This window comes from Balearica regulorum, chromosome 1, assembly GCF_011004875.1.
Source record: "Balearica regulorum gibbericeps isolate bBalReg1 chromosome 1, bBalReg1.pri, whole genome shotgun sequence".
Taxonomy (NCBI): Eukaryota; Metazoa; Chordata; class Aves; order Gruiformes; family Gruidae; genus Balearica; species Balearica regulorum.
In genome coordinates, this window is record NC_046184.1 from 2459467 (window position 1) to 2477905 (window position 18439).

An 18439-nucleotide genomic window follows, 5' to 3' on the forward strand; every position below is an offset into this window, starting at 1 on the left:
ATGGATGCCTTATAGCTCCTGAATATTGATATCAACCGTCTTTGCACTCTAGACAGGACAAGTGAGGTTTGTCCAAAATGTTGTGCTACATAGGAATATCAGCTCTGAGACCATGAAGTAATCCAAATGTCCATGTATAATCCCAACGATCAGGAGCTCTATCTAACTCAGATGAAAATACTTCTCCTCCAGCGTTGCAATAACTTAACTGATTTGCATCTGGTTCTCCACCAGTAAAAGGAGAACTACACTTAGCTACCTCCATGAATCCTACCAGATCAGTGAGCTGGTTTCTGTTCTTTACCTGTGAGTTCTAACAGTGTCTAAATATCCACAATATTTATCCTCAAACCACGCTGTTACCATCCTACACCCTTACTTTACATACCAGGAATCAAAGGACACGTGCATGAGCAGAAAGATTGGAGAAAGGAACACAGAGAGAGAAAGAGGTGGGAAGGAGAGAGCTTGGTTTTACGTTACAGCTACTCTGAAGCCAATTTTCCTGAAGCATCACAGTGAGCACAAGAAATTGCTGAGAATCAGGGTGCTCTGAATTATATAAAAGCTTGCATGAGTGACAACTGAATCACCTCCTTCTAAGAGCTTGACCCACATCTTCTAAGATAATGACTACCCAATGGTGGAGGAGCAGAGGAGCACCACTGGAAGAGACGGGCACGATTAGACATCTCTTGAATGTTAGAAGGCTCCCCAACAAGTAATTTTTGAGAAAGGCTGGAGATGGGAGGCACTGGGAAACGTTCCTCTGTACTACCAGGAAATCCCATCCCTTTCACTTTGCTGCAGTACCCACACCCACACCCAACACGTAGAGCACAGAAGGAGTTACAGTCCTGCTTCATGGCATGCGTGGAAAGGCTACGTTAACTGTCAAGCTCCCGTCTCATATATTCAGAGTTAATTCTGGCAACCGATTTCAATTAGGGCAAGGAGGGGGGAGGAAGTTCTTCTGTCCTTCACGTTACTAGACATGTATTAGGAATGACAGCCTATGATTGCTGCAGACAGCATCTAATTAACTGTCATTATAAAACACATGTCAAAGCCCGGGGCCTATGCTGGATCCGCTGTCTAATTTAGCTCCAGAATACTAAAAATCCCCTTGAAACAAGCTGGTGAATGAATTTTGTTGTCTTATTAAACATTCCCTACCCCCCCATTCCTAAAGCCTCCTTCCTCTTGGGTACTCAGTATTTGGAATAAATGATGGATTAAAACTGTTTCTTTTCTTCCTCCTTACCATAGTCAGCCTTAAAGAGAAGGATTAGAACACAAATATGACATGAAAGTGGAAGCTGTCTGCAGAACTATTAGATGACTAATGAAACAATTATATCTAAATAACCACGACAATTACTTGTGGAGCTTATTTGTTCTGTAGTGCACTGCACAGTCAGACCTTAGTTCTCTTTTTTTTTTAATTTATTAGAGCAAGCATAAATTAATCCATCTCTATTTCTGTAAGCATTACGTGCATGGAGAAGCACAGTGGAGGAGCTGGATGGAAACCTCTTCATGAAATCCCTGGTAACATCTACTCCTTTGCTGCACAAAGTTACCCAACGACTGTTAGCATGGAGGCAGGCGAATTGAATGGAATAAAATGGAGTAAAAGGGAAGGGACACAGGCCACCTAAGGGAATTTTAATCCCTCTTTTAGCACAACTTGATACAAGCAGTTTATGGTGGACTGACATGCGAGCAACCTGCTATCCCTACCCAGTTTTGGAGAAAACGCCAAGAACGCAATGTCCCTAGTGAGAAAACACTGGAGTATGTGACCTAATGAAATCTCATGCTTTAAGAGCAGTCAGACTTAGAGTCACAGAATCACAGACTGGTTTGGGTTGGAAGGGACCTTAAAGACCATCTAGTTCCAACCCCCTGCCATGGGCAGGGACACCCTCCACTAGCCCAGGTTGCCCAATGCCCCATCCAACGTGGCTTTGAACACTTCCAGGGAGCCAGGGGCAGCCACAGCTTCTCTGGACAAACTTAATTTGGAAGCTTTTTTCCCATAAACCTATTTACAAGTAGCATTTCTTGATTCAGCTGAGAAGTGTATTTTGATGTTGGAGCTCAACTTAGTGTTAACAGCACAACCTGCTTGCAGAAACACGGGTATTTCTGGAGCATATGGGATATTACTCCCAGAATCCCAGACAAATTACATATTCTGGAATGGTATTCTATCTACATAATTTTTTAGAGAAATCACTCATTTTCTCTGAAGGCTGTACAGTGTACACCTTCCTTTTCCACTCATAGATTACAGCCACCAGAAGAAAACGAAGAGCTGATTATTCCCAGTAGCCATACCTAAAAGGCTAGGAAATGACCTTCACTGTAAGGGCAGTCCAATTTTGGAATGAGAAGCTCCAAACCCATAATCCATGAATATTTCTCAATTTAGCTTTCCTTCTCTTTCCCAGAGGTAAAAATTGACAAATGAGAAGAGTGTTATTAGAGGACGTTAGGATAACGCAACAAAAAGTACGCAGAAAATAGCTCCTACTATTAAAGTCTTATTGTCCTAATCTAAAGGGTCTACGTGATCACCGCCTCAAATAACTAGATTTTCTCTAACTCTGCTGAAGTGGCTGTAACACACATCACCTAGGACAAAATGGGATAACAAACCCACAAACTAGCCGTTTTAACATCGTGCCTTTCCCTCGAGGAAAAACGGAGGCTTTACCTTATGGAAATGCGTGGAATCCATTCCAAACATGCTTTCTTTACAGAAATGTTCAATACTTTCCCCGATCCACAGGATGGTGTGATGTGCCTTAGCACAGCAGTGCACTTCAGGTGTTTGCAGCTCGATTTCAGAAACGGAATGAAAAATCAGACACAGCCTCCAGGCAGAAAAAGGAAGATCCGATCTATGAAAAATACCAACTCAGGGGATATCAGAGACTCCATTAATCATTAAAGCGTGAAGTTCCCTTGCTCCACATCTCTGTTTGGTGTTTGTAAATATAGTACCTTGCTATAGTTAAAGCTCGATATAAAAAGCAGCTATAGTGCCCCAAGGGCCGATACCGAAGAGCTTGATTTCCTAGATCCAACATACCAGCAATCTCTCAAGTTTAGCACTTGCTCCAAACAGTATGACGACAGACACTATCCCTTTGCATCTCATCTTGCAAAAGAGCCTTGCAAACTCAATTCCCTGTTCTCGAGCCAGAAGCCCAGAGATATTTTACAGCTTCCAGAGCTGTGATTTAAATGTATCTCCGTTTCCTTCGGCTTGCTTGAAGATGATGCATAAAGGATGGTCTCATTGTTATGGGATCAACCCAAGACGTCAGTGACCGAGGTTAAAGTATCTCATCTACACAGATGCTGGTAGGCAAGACTTTTAATTTAGATGTCTATATGTAGAATAAGGCCAAGAGTAGAGCAAGTGAAGGTGCTACAAGTGCTTTACATAGGGTAGTGTGCCTAAAGCCTTCAATGTTAAGGAGCCTCTCTTTAAAAGTTGAGTTGTTTCCATGATAAAATGTTTATGCCATGTCAACGAAAGGAAGGATAGTAATATTTAGACAAAGCGTGAAAAGTAAAAAGACATCTATAAAAATACTACTCCTGGAAGAAGGTTTTAGGCTTGGAAAATATAACCAGGAGGTTTAGTCCCAAGAAGAGGTAAAAGAATTTACAGTCTCCTTGGGATTTTTTTAATTTCTGGAAACTATCAGATAATATCTGCCTTTTTAGTTTGTGTTCTCTGAAAGGAAACATATCTCTGTGCTTCCACTTCACAAAGCCTGTCTTGTGTTGCTTCACTCATATATTTCACTTTCTGTTTGACTCTTATTATTTATTTATATTCACTCACATATTTCACTTTCTTCCTCTGTCTTGTCTGCTGTTACTTAATCAGCAAAAATCTCTGAGTCTAAACCATTTCCACTCCTTTGCCAAGTACAAGCCATCAGAGCTGAACTCTCCTCAGTGCAAATCAAAGACTCCACCCAAAAGCCGAGGACCCACCAAAGCCGATTGGGGTTTTGCAATGGACTCCAGTGGAAGGAAGACTTAAGACTATAAAATCTGGTCTTCACCCCAGTTTTACTCATGTGTAGTGCCACTAGTAGCTGTGATTTTTAACCTGACTTGGAAAAGAAAGAAAATTTCAACCCTCTTGAGAGCTTTGTGAAGCGCCACGGGTAGGTGGGACGTCTACTTTAGCAATTCAGTCAACTGGTGTACGGGCTTTCGATGGGCATGAGAAGTTTTGACCTGATTACTACCTGCTCTGGGACTTGTTTGCAGCCGCTGCCTCATGGGGTGACATTAGCAAGTCTCCACCAAAGAAATCTTTGTCATCTTTATTTATCTTTTCCTTCATGCTGAAATAGTGAAATATTCTCATTGCCTTTTCCAGGTGGACAACAGAAGCGCAAACAGACTGAGTGGGCGATCTGATGTTTTTCACACAACCTGCGTGAGAAAACGTAGAGCTGTAAAGCAGCATCCTCTAATGAATCACGTCGCTCTTGGGGAACCAGGTTCACATCTCTGAGATGCTCCTTGTGTGGAAAGGCAACGGTACTGCTTTACGATTGGAAATGATTCCCAAAACAGTGATGCCCAGAGCCATTAACAGGCATTTCCAGCAGTTCTCATTAATGTCACGATTGATTCTTCCACTTCGCTATTTTTTCTCCTGCGATTCTTCAATTTCCATAGTTTTTTCCCCATGATTTTTCAATTACAGTATCTAAGAGTGGACTTGTGTCCTTCCTTCTGTATGGAGGAGTAAATCACTTATTTCTTTAAAATGCTTATTTCCCACTAGATTAACAATGGTGATTATTAAACAGAATAGATGCACTTTAACAAATTTGGAAAAAATGTATCGCTGTTCAACAATGCATTTAAGCACACGGCATGGAAACACTTTGTAATTCTTACTGGTTTTACTACTCTATTCCCAAGGTATCTCAGTCACAGGCCAGCATTCAAATGAAAGATTAAAAATGCTACAATGGGATGGACATAACCGTGAGCCAAGTTCTGCACTTGTGTTTTTTTAAAAAAAAATAAATCTTTCTGTTGATTTTGTAGCATAGTTAAAACTGACTAACTACAATTAGCTAATATTGAAGAAGAACAGACACGGCTCCTGTGTAATCTGCGGGAAGACCTCAGGAGTGTTTGTATTATCTGCCCACTTTCATTTCAGTGACTACGAAGACATCGAAGAGCCTTGTAGGCTCACCACACTCATTAATATTCTGCTCCTCTACTGATAAAGTTCTCATTCAACGGCACATTTTCTCTTGAAAAATGCAAAGAAACACTCCTAACCCTTCTCGGGATGTGAATAAATCCTCTCTATCTTGCTACCTAATCCTGGCCATGTTTGTATTTTGCTTTAGAAGAATTATTTCTTCCATCTGCTCCTACCGCATTAGTCTATTGAGTTGCTTCTCTCCTACCGCTTTCCTGAGGTTCTCAACTTAAATACATTAATATACTGTGGTTCAGTGATCCCCCAACACTAAACACATTTTGCAGTATTGATCAGCAGCTCACTGCTCAAATGAGAAACAACCTACAGAAGTCAATGGTGTAAAGATAGAGCAGTAAATTTGCCAGATATACAGAGAGACGATACATATGGGTGTGGGTGTATGTACATACACAAACTCTACCCATGTTGTGCAGCATCTAGACAGCTAGTCACAGAAACAATTAGATACTTGGTTATTAGCTTCCTCATTGAACATGATTAAAGATATTTATGTTCTCACTTTCCTTTCAATTTTAGGGACTAAATATAAATCCACAGATCAAAATTAGAGCTAATGGGCTTAGTATTAAAAAACAGATAGGTCCCTGGCTGTATAATATGTTTATAGTACTCTACATTTGAAAAAGTAATTAAGTGCTTGGTAAAAGGTCAGAAGTTACACTGGGTTACATTTTTCTGGCATGAGAAAGTAGTTTCCTTCCAAAGCCTCACGACAAAGAAGACAAATATACTTTTTCTTTGTCAGATGGAAAAAGGTCTTGGTGGGTGATAAATAGCAGACCCATCCAATTTTGTAATCCAGTAAGAAAAAATATACATCTTTCTGCTGAAGTACAAATCAAACCAGCTTTTCCTTTCTTTGCTTAATCACCAATTAAAAATATAATATATTATGTTAAGTTTTAGTTAGTCTAAATTGAATTTCATTCACATTAAAGAATGCAACCTATCATTTGACAGAAATGGAGCAACTATTCTTTCAGAAAGCACACAAAATCAGTAATTTAATTTAACTAGAAAGTGTGCGGCTTCTCTGAAAAGAATTACACTGTTGATTGTGTTAAGCAAATAATAATTAATGCAAGTACATACAGCTCTAATTAGCAAGGAATTTAATTAAACAAATATGCCAATATAACAAGATGCATAACAAAGTAATTGTACTATGTCTTGCCAACGTAGTCTTTACTATTTCAAAGTTTTTACACGGTGATTATAAAGCAATTTTGAACAACTGGGTACACAAGAGCAGCAAACCAGGCTCTACGCAGCCCCGCTGAAATGCATTGAATGTCAGAAATTATTGCACCATCTGCTGAATTCCCTGTGTCACTCCATCACCATGCCTATTTTCTATGACCTGGAAGAGACGTACATGAAAACTTTTAACGGTGCTGGCTTTCAGGATTACAAAGGAGAATTCCCGCTTCCCTAAATCAACAAAACACAACAGCCAAACTTGCCATCGCTGGTATCTTCTTCTGACAGCCTGGAAAATGTTAAGTGGTATCAAGACACAGAGCTAGAGAACAGCTGACACTGGAGGATCATCCAGTTCAACCCCTGCCCAAACAGGGACAGCCAGAGCAGGTTGCCCAAGACCATGTCCAGTTGGGTTTTGGATATCTCCAAGGATGGAGACTTCACAACCTCCCTGGGCAACCTGCTCCAGTGTTTGACACCCTCACAGTAAAAAAAACTTTCCTTATGTTGACGTGGAATGTCCTGTACTTCAATTCACCGATACTTTCAGGTCTGCTGGTACAAAGACTATAGCACCATGCTTGGAGCAACTTGGATTTTCCCAGCGTTTTCCCTCAAGTAAGCCTGAAAAGTTTGCATGAAAAAGGATTCTGCAATCCTTCTTCCAACACTGTGTGGCTGCCGTGATGCTCTTTCCAAGGTACTATTAGTGCTCTACCTACATGTCTCTTGAACCATCCCACAACCCTTTGATTACCCCACAGTTCCCCCACAAACGATCACGATCCACTGGAAGTGGTTTGTTCCCCAAGAAATAACAGAATTTCTTTGAAAAGCTACCTCTAATTTTGCTAGATTAAATATTCACAAATCCTTGGAGTCAAGAACAGGTTTTTCAATGACCTCAGTATCCTTTAGATCAAAGTTGGCAAGTGCCTACTCCTACCCTACTACCCAGCTCGTTCTCCACTCCCATCCAGACCAGGGTTTTCAGTGTAACCACCATTGCCTTTTGTGAAGAGCAAGATGATGGTCAAAATTGATCAGCATAGTCTGAAACAAAGTTCTGCCCATGGAATGAACTTCAGTGAGGTCACCACGAGTCTGAAGAAAGATACTTTCCACTCCAAACATTCACTTCTATTTGGGTGGACACCTTGGCCATCAACACAGGCACAGCTCCTCCACAAAGGAGAAAAAATCCTTGGGTAGTAAAATCCCATTTTCTCCACACCAGTTTCACTCTCAATTTTTTAAAGTATGGTACAGAGATACAGGGTTTTCATTTTTCTCCTAAATTATTTCTCCAAGCTACATCAGAAGAAAGAGGATTTTTGCCTCTGTCCCCCTTAAGTATTTCCAGCCACAGCACAGCCATTTTTAATCAGTAACAACAGAAAATTGAGGGGAAAAAGAATACGAGGAAACTATACGCTTTGCAGAGCTCTTTATGACCTAGGAAGTAGGAAAGAGTCATGGGCATCTTTGAAACAAATATGCAATACCCAGACTGCATCAGTTAATATCTTTTATGAGCCTGTTCCAAAAGCTGCAGCAGAAGTGGTATTATACAGCCTAATTAAATCAATTCATCTGTGTAACTTTGCAATGGTTGGACTTTTTCCAGAAGGGCTCCTTGGAGCATCTTTTGCTCACTTGCTGTCTCTTCCTAAATTTCTGAGGTAAACAACAACAACAAAACCGCTGATTTCTTTCCTGACACTCTACGGTCAGGGGAGGCTGAAGCCCCAGAGGAATTTTTCTTAATGGTAAACTCTCTGCTTATCAACCCCATTCTCAGCCTAAAGCTGAACGCCACTATTCTGCACTTTATTATTTCTTAATTTATTATTTGTATTACTCTAGTGCCTGGAGGCTTTGAAGTACACTGATTTAGTGGTGTTTTTTTCTTTTTTTTTTTTTTTTCCTTGATCATAAACTGAAAGATCAGGCTTCCTATTGGCATAAAATTCACTGAACAAGGACCCTGGAAACTTGGCGTGAGATTTGGTATTGCAGGCACCAGGTTTTTCTCAAGGTGCTAGTGGAGTTTTACCACGACAGGATGTTTTCTATTACCATGTGTCACAACGTAAGCACTTGCTTGTCAAAGATATTGACATCTGCAGCAAGAAAACTGCTGCTACTTACTTTTTAACTTGTTGTTCATATTTTGATTGCCACACCTATCATGTCAGCATCTATTTTTGCAATTAAAGGAAGCGGCGAATCTGTAGGCAATTTAATGAAATGTAAAAAGCTGCTGACATTAAGGGCTACTGTACATGACTATAAGCGTGCTGAGTTACAACACACCAGAGAACTGAAGCAAGAGATAGACACACTTATCTGAAAGCCAAAGACTCTGGAAATTGCTGCTTTAGTTGTGTTGTGTGTTATGTCTACGGAGTCCCAATAAGGCTGGGTCTTAACACGCTTCATCACCGGGAAACAATGCTGCTCCTAAGGACTCTGGTCTTAAGGTGCTAAAATACAGAAACGTTACTGCGAGGCGTGTTGAGGTATGAATTCACAGCATCACCTACTGCTTGGTCATTGGCAACGTATATTTAGAGCCATGCAAACTTAATTCTCTGTGGCAATGAGGTCAGCTGCCACACACTTATCAAGGAGTACAAGCAGATGAGCTCATATATTCCAAGTTCGTACTCCACTATACTAAGCAGCCCACGCTCATACAGCTAGGGGAAAAGAGAAATAGTAGAATTTCATAGAATCATGGAATGGTTTGGGTTGGAAGGGACCTTTAAAGGTCATCTAGTCCAACCCCCTGCCATGGGCAGGGATATCTTCAGCTACGTCAATTGCTCACAGCCCTGTCCAGCCTGGCCCAGAGTGTTTCCATAGATGGGGCATCCACAACCTCTCTGGGCAACCTGTGCTAGTGTCTCACCACCCTTGTCACAAAAAGTTTCTTCCTTATATCTAGTCTGAATCCACCCTCTTTTAGTTTAAAGCCATTCCCCCTTGTCCTATCACTCTATGCCCGTGTCAACAGTCCCTCTCCAGCTTTCCTGTAGGCCCCTGGAAGGCTTGTAGGGACTGGAAGGTGCTCTAAGGTCTCCCTGGAGCCTTCTCTTCTCCAGGCTGAACAATCTCAACTCTCTCAGCCTGTGTTCACAGGAGAGGTGCTCCAGCCCTCTGACCATTTCTCTGGCCCTCCTCTGGCCCTGCTCCAACAGCTCCATGTCTTTTGCTGGATTAAAGTTGGTAAAAGAAACCTACAATAGAAAAAAACTCCAAACAAATAAAGAAACCCCTCAATCTAGATCTCCAAAGTCCCATCTCATAACAAGACCATCCTTTCCATGTGATGCTCTTGTATCTTTACAACTAGACCCAGTCACTGAATATGGGTATCTCATAACCCACATACTCAAGTCACGGTCGTCTTTTAATGCTCAGAATTTGATAGTGAAGCATATTTCAAAAGAAAAAAAAAACCCAAACAACAAAACAAAACCAAAACCAAAAAGGGCTGAGCTGTGACAGAGAGTTTCTGATGAAGGAAAGTTTAAAGGAATTTAGTCTGGGGGAATAAAGGAAGTCTCGCAAATAAACCCCCTAAAGAAACGAGGTACTAAAAAATAGAGAGAGGTTTGATTTTATGGTGTATGCAGACCTTCTCAATAGCAGAAAATGGTTTGACAATATAAATGCAGGTGCAGCTTTTTAATCAATGCTCTCTGATAGGGAAACTTCTCCAGTTAAAGTAAAATAGCGGCAGAAATCCAATATAAAACTTTTTTATCCTTTTTCAGCTCCACCAGATATGATATTAGAAAGTCCAAGTAGGCTATTTAGCATTAACATTAGACCAAGATTCAACCTCTATCCAATCTGATGGAAATATAACCTTTGGAAGGGTTTTCTTTCCCCCACCTTAATCCTATCCTGTAGAGCTTACAAGGCTAAGCAGAACTTAAGATCGTTACACAGAACAAGATTTATTCAAGAACACATACTGAATCGATATTCAAAATAAAAAGAGTTTGGCTCGGGCAAAGGTTCAGACGGACCCTAACTTCAATTTTGTTGACTGTGTTGAAAAATTCTGACACATACCCCAGCGCTGGAGAGCATTTTGCACGTTTGGGGCACTACAAACAGTAATGGCAACCTGTGTGCGGAGAGGGGTTTCTCTATCCAGTTCTTGGCCTGGAGTTGTCCTCTCCAGGTTCTGGCTGAAGACTGCTGCTTGCAGAGATCCATCCCCTCCACACCAGCCTTGGTTTTGCTAACAGAAGCCAGCGGACCTTTTTTTTTTGACTGTGCTCCTGTAGAAGAGGTTTCCGCTCCTGTTAATAGCTGCTCCTTCGCACCTTTTTTAAAGACAGGTAATTGGAATCGGTCACAGTTATCACAGGGAAAGTTTCAAGTGCGTCTAATGTTATCAGTATTAACACTTCTAATTAATACTTCATTAATCTCCTAATGAAAATGTTTCCGAGATGACATTTGCCTTCTCACAGCTATACCACGCTGGCAGCTCAGTGTCACCTTCTCTGACACACGCCACATCTTCCTCCTCCTCCGTGGTTTCCACCTGGCAAGCCCTCAGTCGCATCTTTCATAACACCCTTTTCTTCTCGCTTTTCCTTCCTTCAAAGCCACCGCAAGAAATTTTGAACTGCTTAAGCAGAGCAATAAAATGTTATTACGTTCAATAACTTACAGCAGAATCAAATCTTTTCTCTGAAACAATCTAATTCTGATGCCAGGATCCACCACCTTTCCTGGGAAAGCACGATATATTGGATGAAAGACCAACCTCAGCCGCACTAAACCATGACGTTAACGCTTGCTTATCCTCTTGCTCACAGCGGGAGAAATCTCTGATAGGCAATTTAACACAGGTATGTTCAGGGAAATGCACAAAAGATTTCTGGGAAAGGATTTAGCCTTTTGTTTTACCTATTGTAAGTAAACAGACGACCACAGAATGGGAAAAGTGGCTTTTTCCTCCGGATAAAGCACGGTTTCTGGAGTGATGCAATCCACGTGATCAGAGGAAAACCAGCTACACCGGTGTGAAAGGTTTCGTGTAATAGATTAGTAAAAACCCTAATGCATTATAAACACACAGCAATGCAGTTTACTATTCAACTTGCACAACAGTTTTTAACAGAGGCATGGAGAGAAACATTATCAAGTAAATGAAATAGTGGTGTGATGGATAAAAGAGAAATGCCTTAACTTTTGTAGCATTTCACTATTAATAGTCTTGCTAAATAAGATCTGACTAGGATATCATAAGCACAATGGAAATTTGCAGGAAATTTTGCTTAACAAGCATGGTGACATCTAAAAAGCTATCCTAATGCACGCAATTACACCAGTACCTATTTTCAGTGACCCAAATCCTTACCTGGGTGGGACAGAGAGTCCATTTGCAATCTCTCCTGCATCTCCTCTTCATTTCGAGGAAATTATCACCCGGTGTCTTTGCAAGGTGCAATGGAGTGCAGTACCGCACTGCACAGAGCCATTAACCACGATCGTAAAGCATGTTAAAGAACAGCAAGTGTATTATATAGCGCCAGAAGGCAGTTTCTTTTTATGTTCTCTTTAGAAAGCAGCAAACCACCCTGCAGGCTTTGGGTGACCCATTTTCAACAGACAGCTCTGAAACATTGATAGATTTTTAGAAGACATGGTCCCAAGCTGAGTGCCTTGCTAAGAAAGAAGAGGCAGGCTGAAGGGAAGGGGTCATCCCCAAAGTCACGTAGCGTCTTGGAAGTGCCGGCGCTGTGTCAACCCTCCTCTTCCACCACCCTACCCATGCCATGCTTTCAAGTTAATAAAAAGCATTTAAACTCCGTTCTACCTATCGATGTCAGGAGGGGAGAGAGGGAAGAAGTCAGGCTTTACAATCAGGTAACAACCATGGTCATCTCAAGGCGCACACGGAAAATCATGCCAGAATGATGTGGCCAACACTTGGCCACTGAATCCAACCTCTGCATTGGCCTCATCCCAGCGCTGTAGACCTAGACATGACTATTTCCAGTGTTATCAGCCAAAAAGCATTTCCCCGCCCACTGTTCCTATACAGGCGGTCAAGAAAAGGGCAACCCAGATGTCCATGGCGTACTCTGCCCATGCCAGACACCCACCCCTTCTGCATGGGGCGATGGAAGAGTTAACAGCCAAGACCGAAAAGATCATAGACATCTGCTTTATAAAGCGCAACGCAAAGAATCAGGACATTTCCCTCATCGTGCAATTTATGAGGATGGCAAATGGCATCCAGGCGGATCTGAGGCAGGAAAGCTGCAGCCTATTCGAGGTCTCTTGTTTGCTTGGGTCTTTCACCCTCGCTGCATCCCAGATACTTAGCTAATTGGAGCTGCATATTTCCAGCATATGTTTTCAACTGTAATTTGGTGCAGCTGTTTCATATTGTAACTACAATCTGAAATGATTTAATTATAACATGCAAGCATCAGGAACAGCAGTGAAATTACAAATAACGACCATACAAATGCTAATAAATGCCACTTTGTTGGGATGGAGAGAAGCAAGAAAATACTTCACGGGAGCAATTAAAGGGGTTTTTGTAAGAAGGAAAATGAGCTGGCCTTCAAAACATTTTGATGGTTTCATTTGCAGATGAAGCAAAGGTCCGTTGAACAATTGTTGGGGGGAGAAAAAGCATATCTCATGGCAAAGTTGCAAGAAGACGATCATGTGTGGGGAAAAATGCAAACAAATGAGCACAAATAAATCATCGCTGCACAGCAGCATCAGGTTCAGCACATTTTTAACAGCTTCAGATAGAGGCAGGCCCCTTTGAAATGTAAGACGTTGGAGGAACTCGGTATTTCCTGCAAGCACCAAGGGCAGATTTTGCAAATGACTGTGAAGCCCTCTGGCCTCCTGAAGCCTGACTCTGCTCTTGTTCAGGTCCAATCCATCCTTTAATTCCCCTTCAGTTACTCCCACTGAAATATCGGCAGCATCTCAGAGCAGAGCGATCCCCATCCCACATAAATCCGGTACCTTCCGTTACTCTGTGTTCCCACCACATTTCTACGGCTCCAGCAGGAATAAAACCTGAGGCGTTACAGATGCTGTGATGCTTTTACAGAGAAGCAGCAATAAGCTGTATCCTGCACAAAATCTGAGTTAACCGCGGTTTGTGTGATGAGTATTTCCCTTGCTATTCCAAGGCAGTACGACAGGCTCCAACACTCGCCCTGGATGGTTTGGATGATGGTCTGAACAGGGAGAAGATGCCGCCTGGAAGAAATGACATTCCAGCCTACCTACCTACAACTTTTCAGACATTGTCTGGTTTTGGACATTTATTTCCAAAGCACTTACAGAACCTTCAGCGGGAGAGCAATCTATAAAATGTATTACAGCATTTACCGTAGGGTGTATTATACAAAGGATTGGGCTGGCATTTAATCACAATATTCTCTGCGCCTTGAAAAGCCGATGCACAGGATCTCCTTTAGCTTTTCTGATGGCATCATTCCTCCTTCGCCTCCATGGGGAAAAGGTGCGTCTCCTCCGGTAAATGTGACAAAGTATGCGTGCAGGGGGGAGAAGTTCACCCTCGATAAATACATTCTGAAATCCCAAGTTTTGTTATTGCCGTGTACGACTCCAGTAAATGCCTTCATTGTGTGTGATTTGCAAAATGGTCTAATACAAACTTATAGATGCGATTCAGTTGGCTTCCTTGAGCCGGAAAGGTAAACATGACAAGGGAACAACACTTGCACAAACCTCTTTACACATCAAAGGGGAAACACCGGAGACGAGCTGAAAAGGGCTTCATCTATGTCCTCACTAACACAAAGAGCACAAGAAAGCTGCGGTTGAGTATGTCCACTAAATAAAGAGGGAAACTGCAGGATCTTGAGATGGGCTTTGAAACCTGATTTGCATCAAATAGCCACTCCAAAGGGAGGAAAATGTTGAAAGGCTGTAATAAAGACAAAGCGTCTACATTAGCATTACGCCATTTTGAAGCGAATCCCCCATCGTGCCCTTCCCCTGCGTGGGTCCCGCTCGCAGATCTATTTGGGTGTGCACAAACAAGATTCCTTTTGGTAGAAACCAACCTGTAAGATTCGCACCAAACAAACTCAGGCAGCTAATGAGAACATCAGGGACTGAATCGCTGCTTGGTCCTTCAGACATCCACAAAGCAAAACTATGAGGTAGGAAAGTTTAACGTATGAGACCAGGTTAAATAGTCCAGAACAAAGCTCTCAAACCACATGCAGTATAGCAGCAGGGGCCTTAGCACCAAATGCTTTAGTCTACAGATCTATCCAAATTAATCTTAATTCCTTGTGGGAATCGAGATGGATAGTCTCACTCAGAAAAGCAAAAGGAATTAATGAGTTCTGCCTTGAAGATCTTTAACGATGGCTAAGAATGTGATCATTTCATTTTCTCCTTCTGTGACTGCGTAATTGAGGACTTAGCCCAGGAACTCCAAACCTTTACCTGAAGTAAGATTTACCTCCAGATTCAGACACCTTTATTTATGTGTCTACACATGAGCTAGAAGGTCTGCTCAGTTGCCAAGACCTGGGCAACTAGTCGTATTTGAGATGCCCTCAGATATCTTAGCTTTGGCCTCCAGATCCCACTCTAGACTGACACAGGTCTTCTGTAGGTCATACATCACGTCTGCTGGTCCATGGGGACGTATACCTGCTAGGACTGGGAGAACAATATGGTGTTTCCCAGAGGAAGGAGTGTGCCATCTGCAATCTAAGTTCTGATTCATCTTTTATCTTAGTGAGATAAACTTGTGTCATTTCATTGGGTTTCTATCATGTGTGTTCTCAAAAACATATAGAGATAAGACAAAACTATAGCACTCCTCTGCATCTAGAAGCAATGACTCCAGGCACAGCAACACAGAAGAAAACCCCTTAAGGACATCAAGCGTTTAAAACTAACTTCAGAAAGCAGACAATTTCCTAATGAGCAGCATTAATCACCTTAAGGGGTTGTAAAGAAACATTCAGGTGCCTGGAAGGAACTTTGCTTGGAGAGATCCAAAGTAGCTTCCAAAACAAGTAGGGAAGACATGCCTCATCAGGTCTCCATACCTGCAAATCATCATCATCGCCAACTGAAATACTTTACAAGTCTCTAACATATGATAATTCTATCAAAGGCAAGATAACTAAAAAAATACTATGACCTAGACTGATCATTGGAAATGATGGTTGACCTGTTTTATCATCTTAAAACTAGCAGTGCTCACCCACCATGAGGAAGCCAGGGTAAGTCTTCCTTCACTGCGGTCCATCTCCAAAGACAAAACTGAAGTTTTTTTTCATAAATGCACATCCCTTTAAACAAATTCACAGACTGAGGCCCTTAGTGACCACTACTACCATCTATCCTGACCTCCCATGTACTCAGACCACAATATTTTCCTAGAAGTTGAATTAAGCTTACCTTGTTAAAAGATAGCTATAACTAATGTAACTCAACATGACCCGACCATGCGCACTCACAACCCAGAAATCCAACTGTATCCTGGGCTGCATAACAACAACCATGACCAGCAGGTCAAAGGAGATGATTCTCTCCCTCTACTCCTCTCTGGTGAGACCCCCCTTCAGTACTGTGTCCAGCTCTGGGGTCCCCAGGACAAGACAGACATGGAGCTGTTGGAGGGAGGCCAGAGGAAGTCACGAAGATGATCCGAGGGCTGGAGCACCTCTGCTATGGAGACAGGCTGGGAGAGTTGGGGTTGTTCAGCCTGGAGAAGAGAAGGCTCCAGGGAGACCTTAGAGACCTTTCCAGTCCCTGAAGAGGCTACAGGAAAGCTGGAGAGGGGCTGGTGACAAGGGCAGGGAGTGACAGGACAAGGGGGAATGGCCTGAAGCTTACATGTCCAATATATCTAACCTGGTTAAGTTCATCAAGGTTGTCATTATCTGCAAGACTGCCAGAGATGCCAGAAAGTAACCATGTGGAAGCACATTGTTCCCAGAACACTACTGAATCCTACCAGGAGTAGAAGGGATCCTCCAAGGCTGGTAAATCTAGTCCCAGCTATTTATAATACAACTATTTATAATATTTATAAACTCTGTATTTAAACCAGATATTCATTCAGGTAGATCTGGCAGATCTACAGGTATTCACTCAATTACTAGGGAAAATGTTTTCTGAGTAGTTTCTGTATCTCAAACCTCTTGCACCTTCAAGTGTCCTACCTGAAAGCCTGTCTCTCACGAAGCAAATTCAGACAAACTTTCTTTTCTTAGGACAAAATCTGATGTTGCCTTTTATTTCGGTTCTAAAATGGACCGATCCCAACTGGTCTTGGCAACAGCATTGGGCAACAAGTGACTTTTCCAGACAATGACCTTTGAACTCACGCCGCATGGTCAACAGCAAATAAAGATCTTAAAGGGAATTGGGAGAAACTTTTCGGATCCTGAGATCAGTAGCCATAATACTAAAAAATATTGACCTAAAAATATAATAGTATAATAATATAATAATAATATATTGACCTAAAATATAATACTAAAAAATATTTCTTTGTATGGCTCATCTAGGTCATCAATACCCAAGTATTTGTCAACTTTTGTCTTAAAATGTATATATTAAACTATAAGGTTAGGGAGAGGGGACCATCTTTTTCCCTTCGTTAGAAAGCATCTACACACACCGAGGCTTGACTGATTATTAAGGCTTCTAGATTCCAGCGTAAATTAAAATGAGAAAATTGAGGGATGCAATTATGTGAAAATCTTACAAATCACATTGAGCAACTCTAACATCTTGAATGCCACCTTTGAAGCGTTCAGTCTGTTAATGGTCTATGCCTTGGCTAGTGTAGCAGGAGGGTGAAAGGGGGCTACTCCTTGGATGAAGTCATTACAATTCAGTGATTTCACCTCCTTTCCCATGAATCCGCAGAGTAACAAGACTGACAGTAAGCAGGGAAGCCTGGGTCACCACCATATGGCAGCACAGCAAGAACAGACCACCAGAATGTGGAAAATTGAGATTTTAAAAAGCTGCCTTGAATCTTGAGAAATGACAAAAAGCTTCTGTACATTTGGAAAAAGAAAAAAAACCCAAAAACCCCAACAACTTAGATTTCTCCACAAAGAGCCAAGCTCTGACAGCTCTTTGGGGGCTTTTGCAGGTCCTAGTGCTTTTACAGCTGTGTCTACCAGTACTCCTCACTAACACTTTCAAATTAATTCCAACACTTCCCACACAAAAAACAGAACTTTTGGAAACAGGGGTAAAAGAAAGTGTGATAGATTCAGCTATTAGAAAAAAAAAAAAAATCCTGCTCCTTTCTCCTTTTTGTAATGGCTGTGGTAAGCTTGCTGGTGGATAAGAACGTGCTGCTTAGGGCCAAACCAGAATTGTGTGGGACCCATGCCAGTCCCTCTGGATGCAGGAATAATACAGAAGAGACACAGGCTCCATTTCCATGGCTTTGAGATGATGCAGGGAAAGGATGAAAAGGGTTCAGCGTCCCTTTTAAAAGAGTTCAGGTATCAGTCTGCTCCTCTCCAGCATGACGTTGCTCTTACAACGCAGCTTGTTTGGAAAATGAGATTCATGGGACACGAAACTGTTTCTTGAACTCTGGAGTAACAAGTCAATTTATGTAGAAGTGAAGAGAGTTCAGGATAATGAAATATAGGTTTTTTTTCTCTCCATGACTACAAAGGTGTGTGTTTAAGGTAGAAAGCCTTAGCAGTCTCACCAGGGAAGGAGCTCTAAGTGCCTTTCACGCACTGAAGCCAGAAGCAACGATGTGGTCTCTAGACAGAGGATGGAGAAAACGCCCGGCAGACAGGGGGATCCCAGGTTTCACACCACGTTAAAACATTATTTGACTACCTACTGCACAGTGAAGCCAGTATGGGTACAAAGACTCTCCAACGCTTCACCAAAGATGAAACAGATCCT

General features: G+C 41.9%; 1 protein-coding gene across 2 annotated transcripts in view; it reads right to left on the reverse strand.

The window, feature by feature from the left end:
- EXOC4 (exocyst complex component 4) overlaps positions 1 to 18439 on the reverse strand; it is a 403799-nt gene that overhangs the window by 136498 nt on the left and 248862 nt on the right. The window contains exon 11 of one of the 2 annotated variants that reach the window (XM_075756505.1): positions 6626 to 6647. The exons of the other annotated variant lie outside the window; for it this stretch is intronic. Coding sequence (XP_075612620.1) covers positions 6641 to 6647 — 7 coding nt within the window. The 3' untranslated portion in view covers positions 6626 to 6640. Of the gene's footprint in view, positions 1 to 6625; positions 6648 to 18439 lie in introns of those variants that run through there. 2 annotated transcript variants of the gene reach the window in all.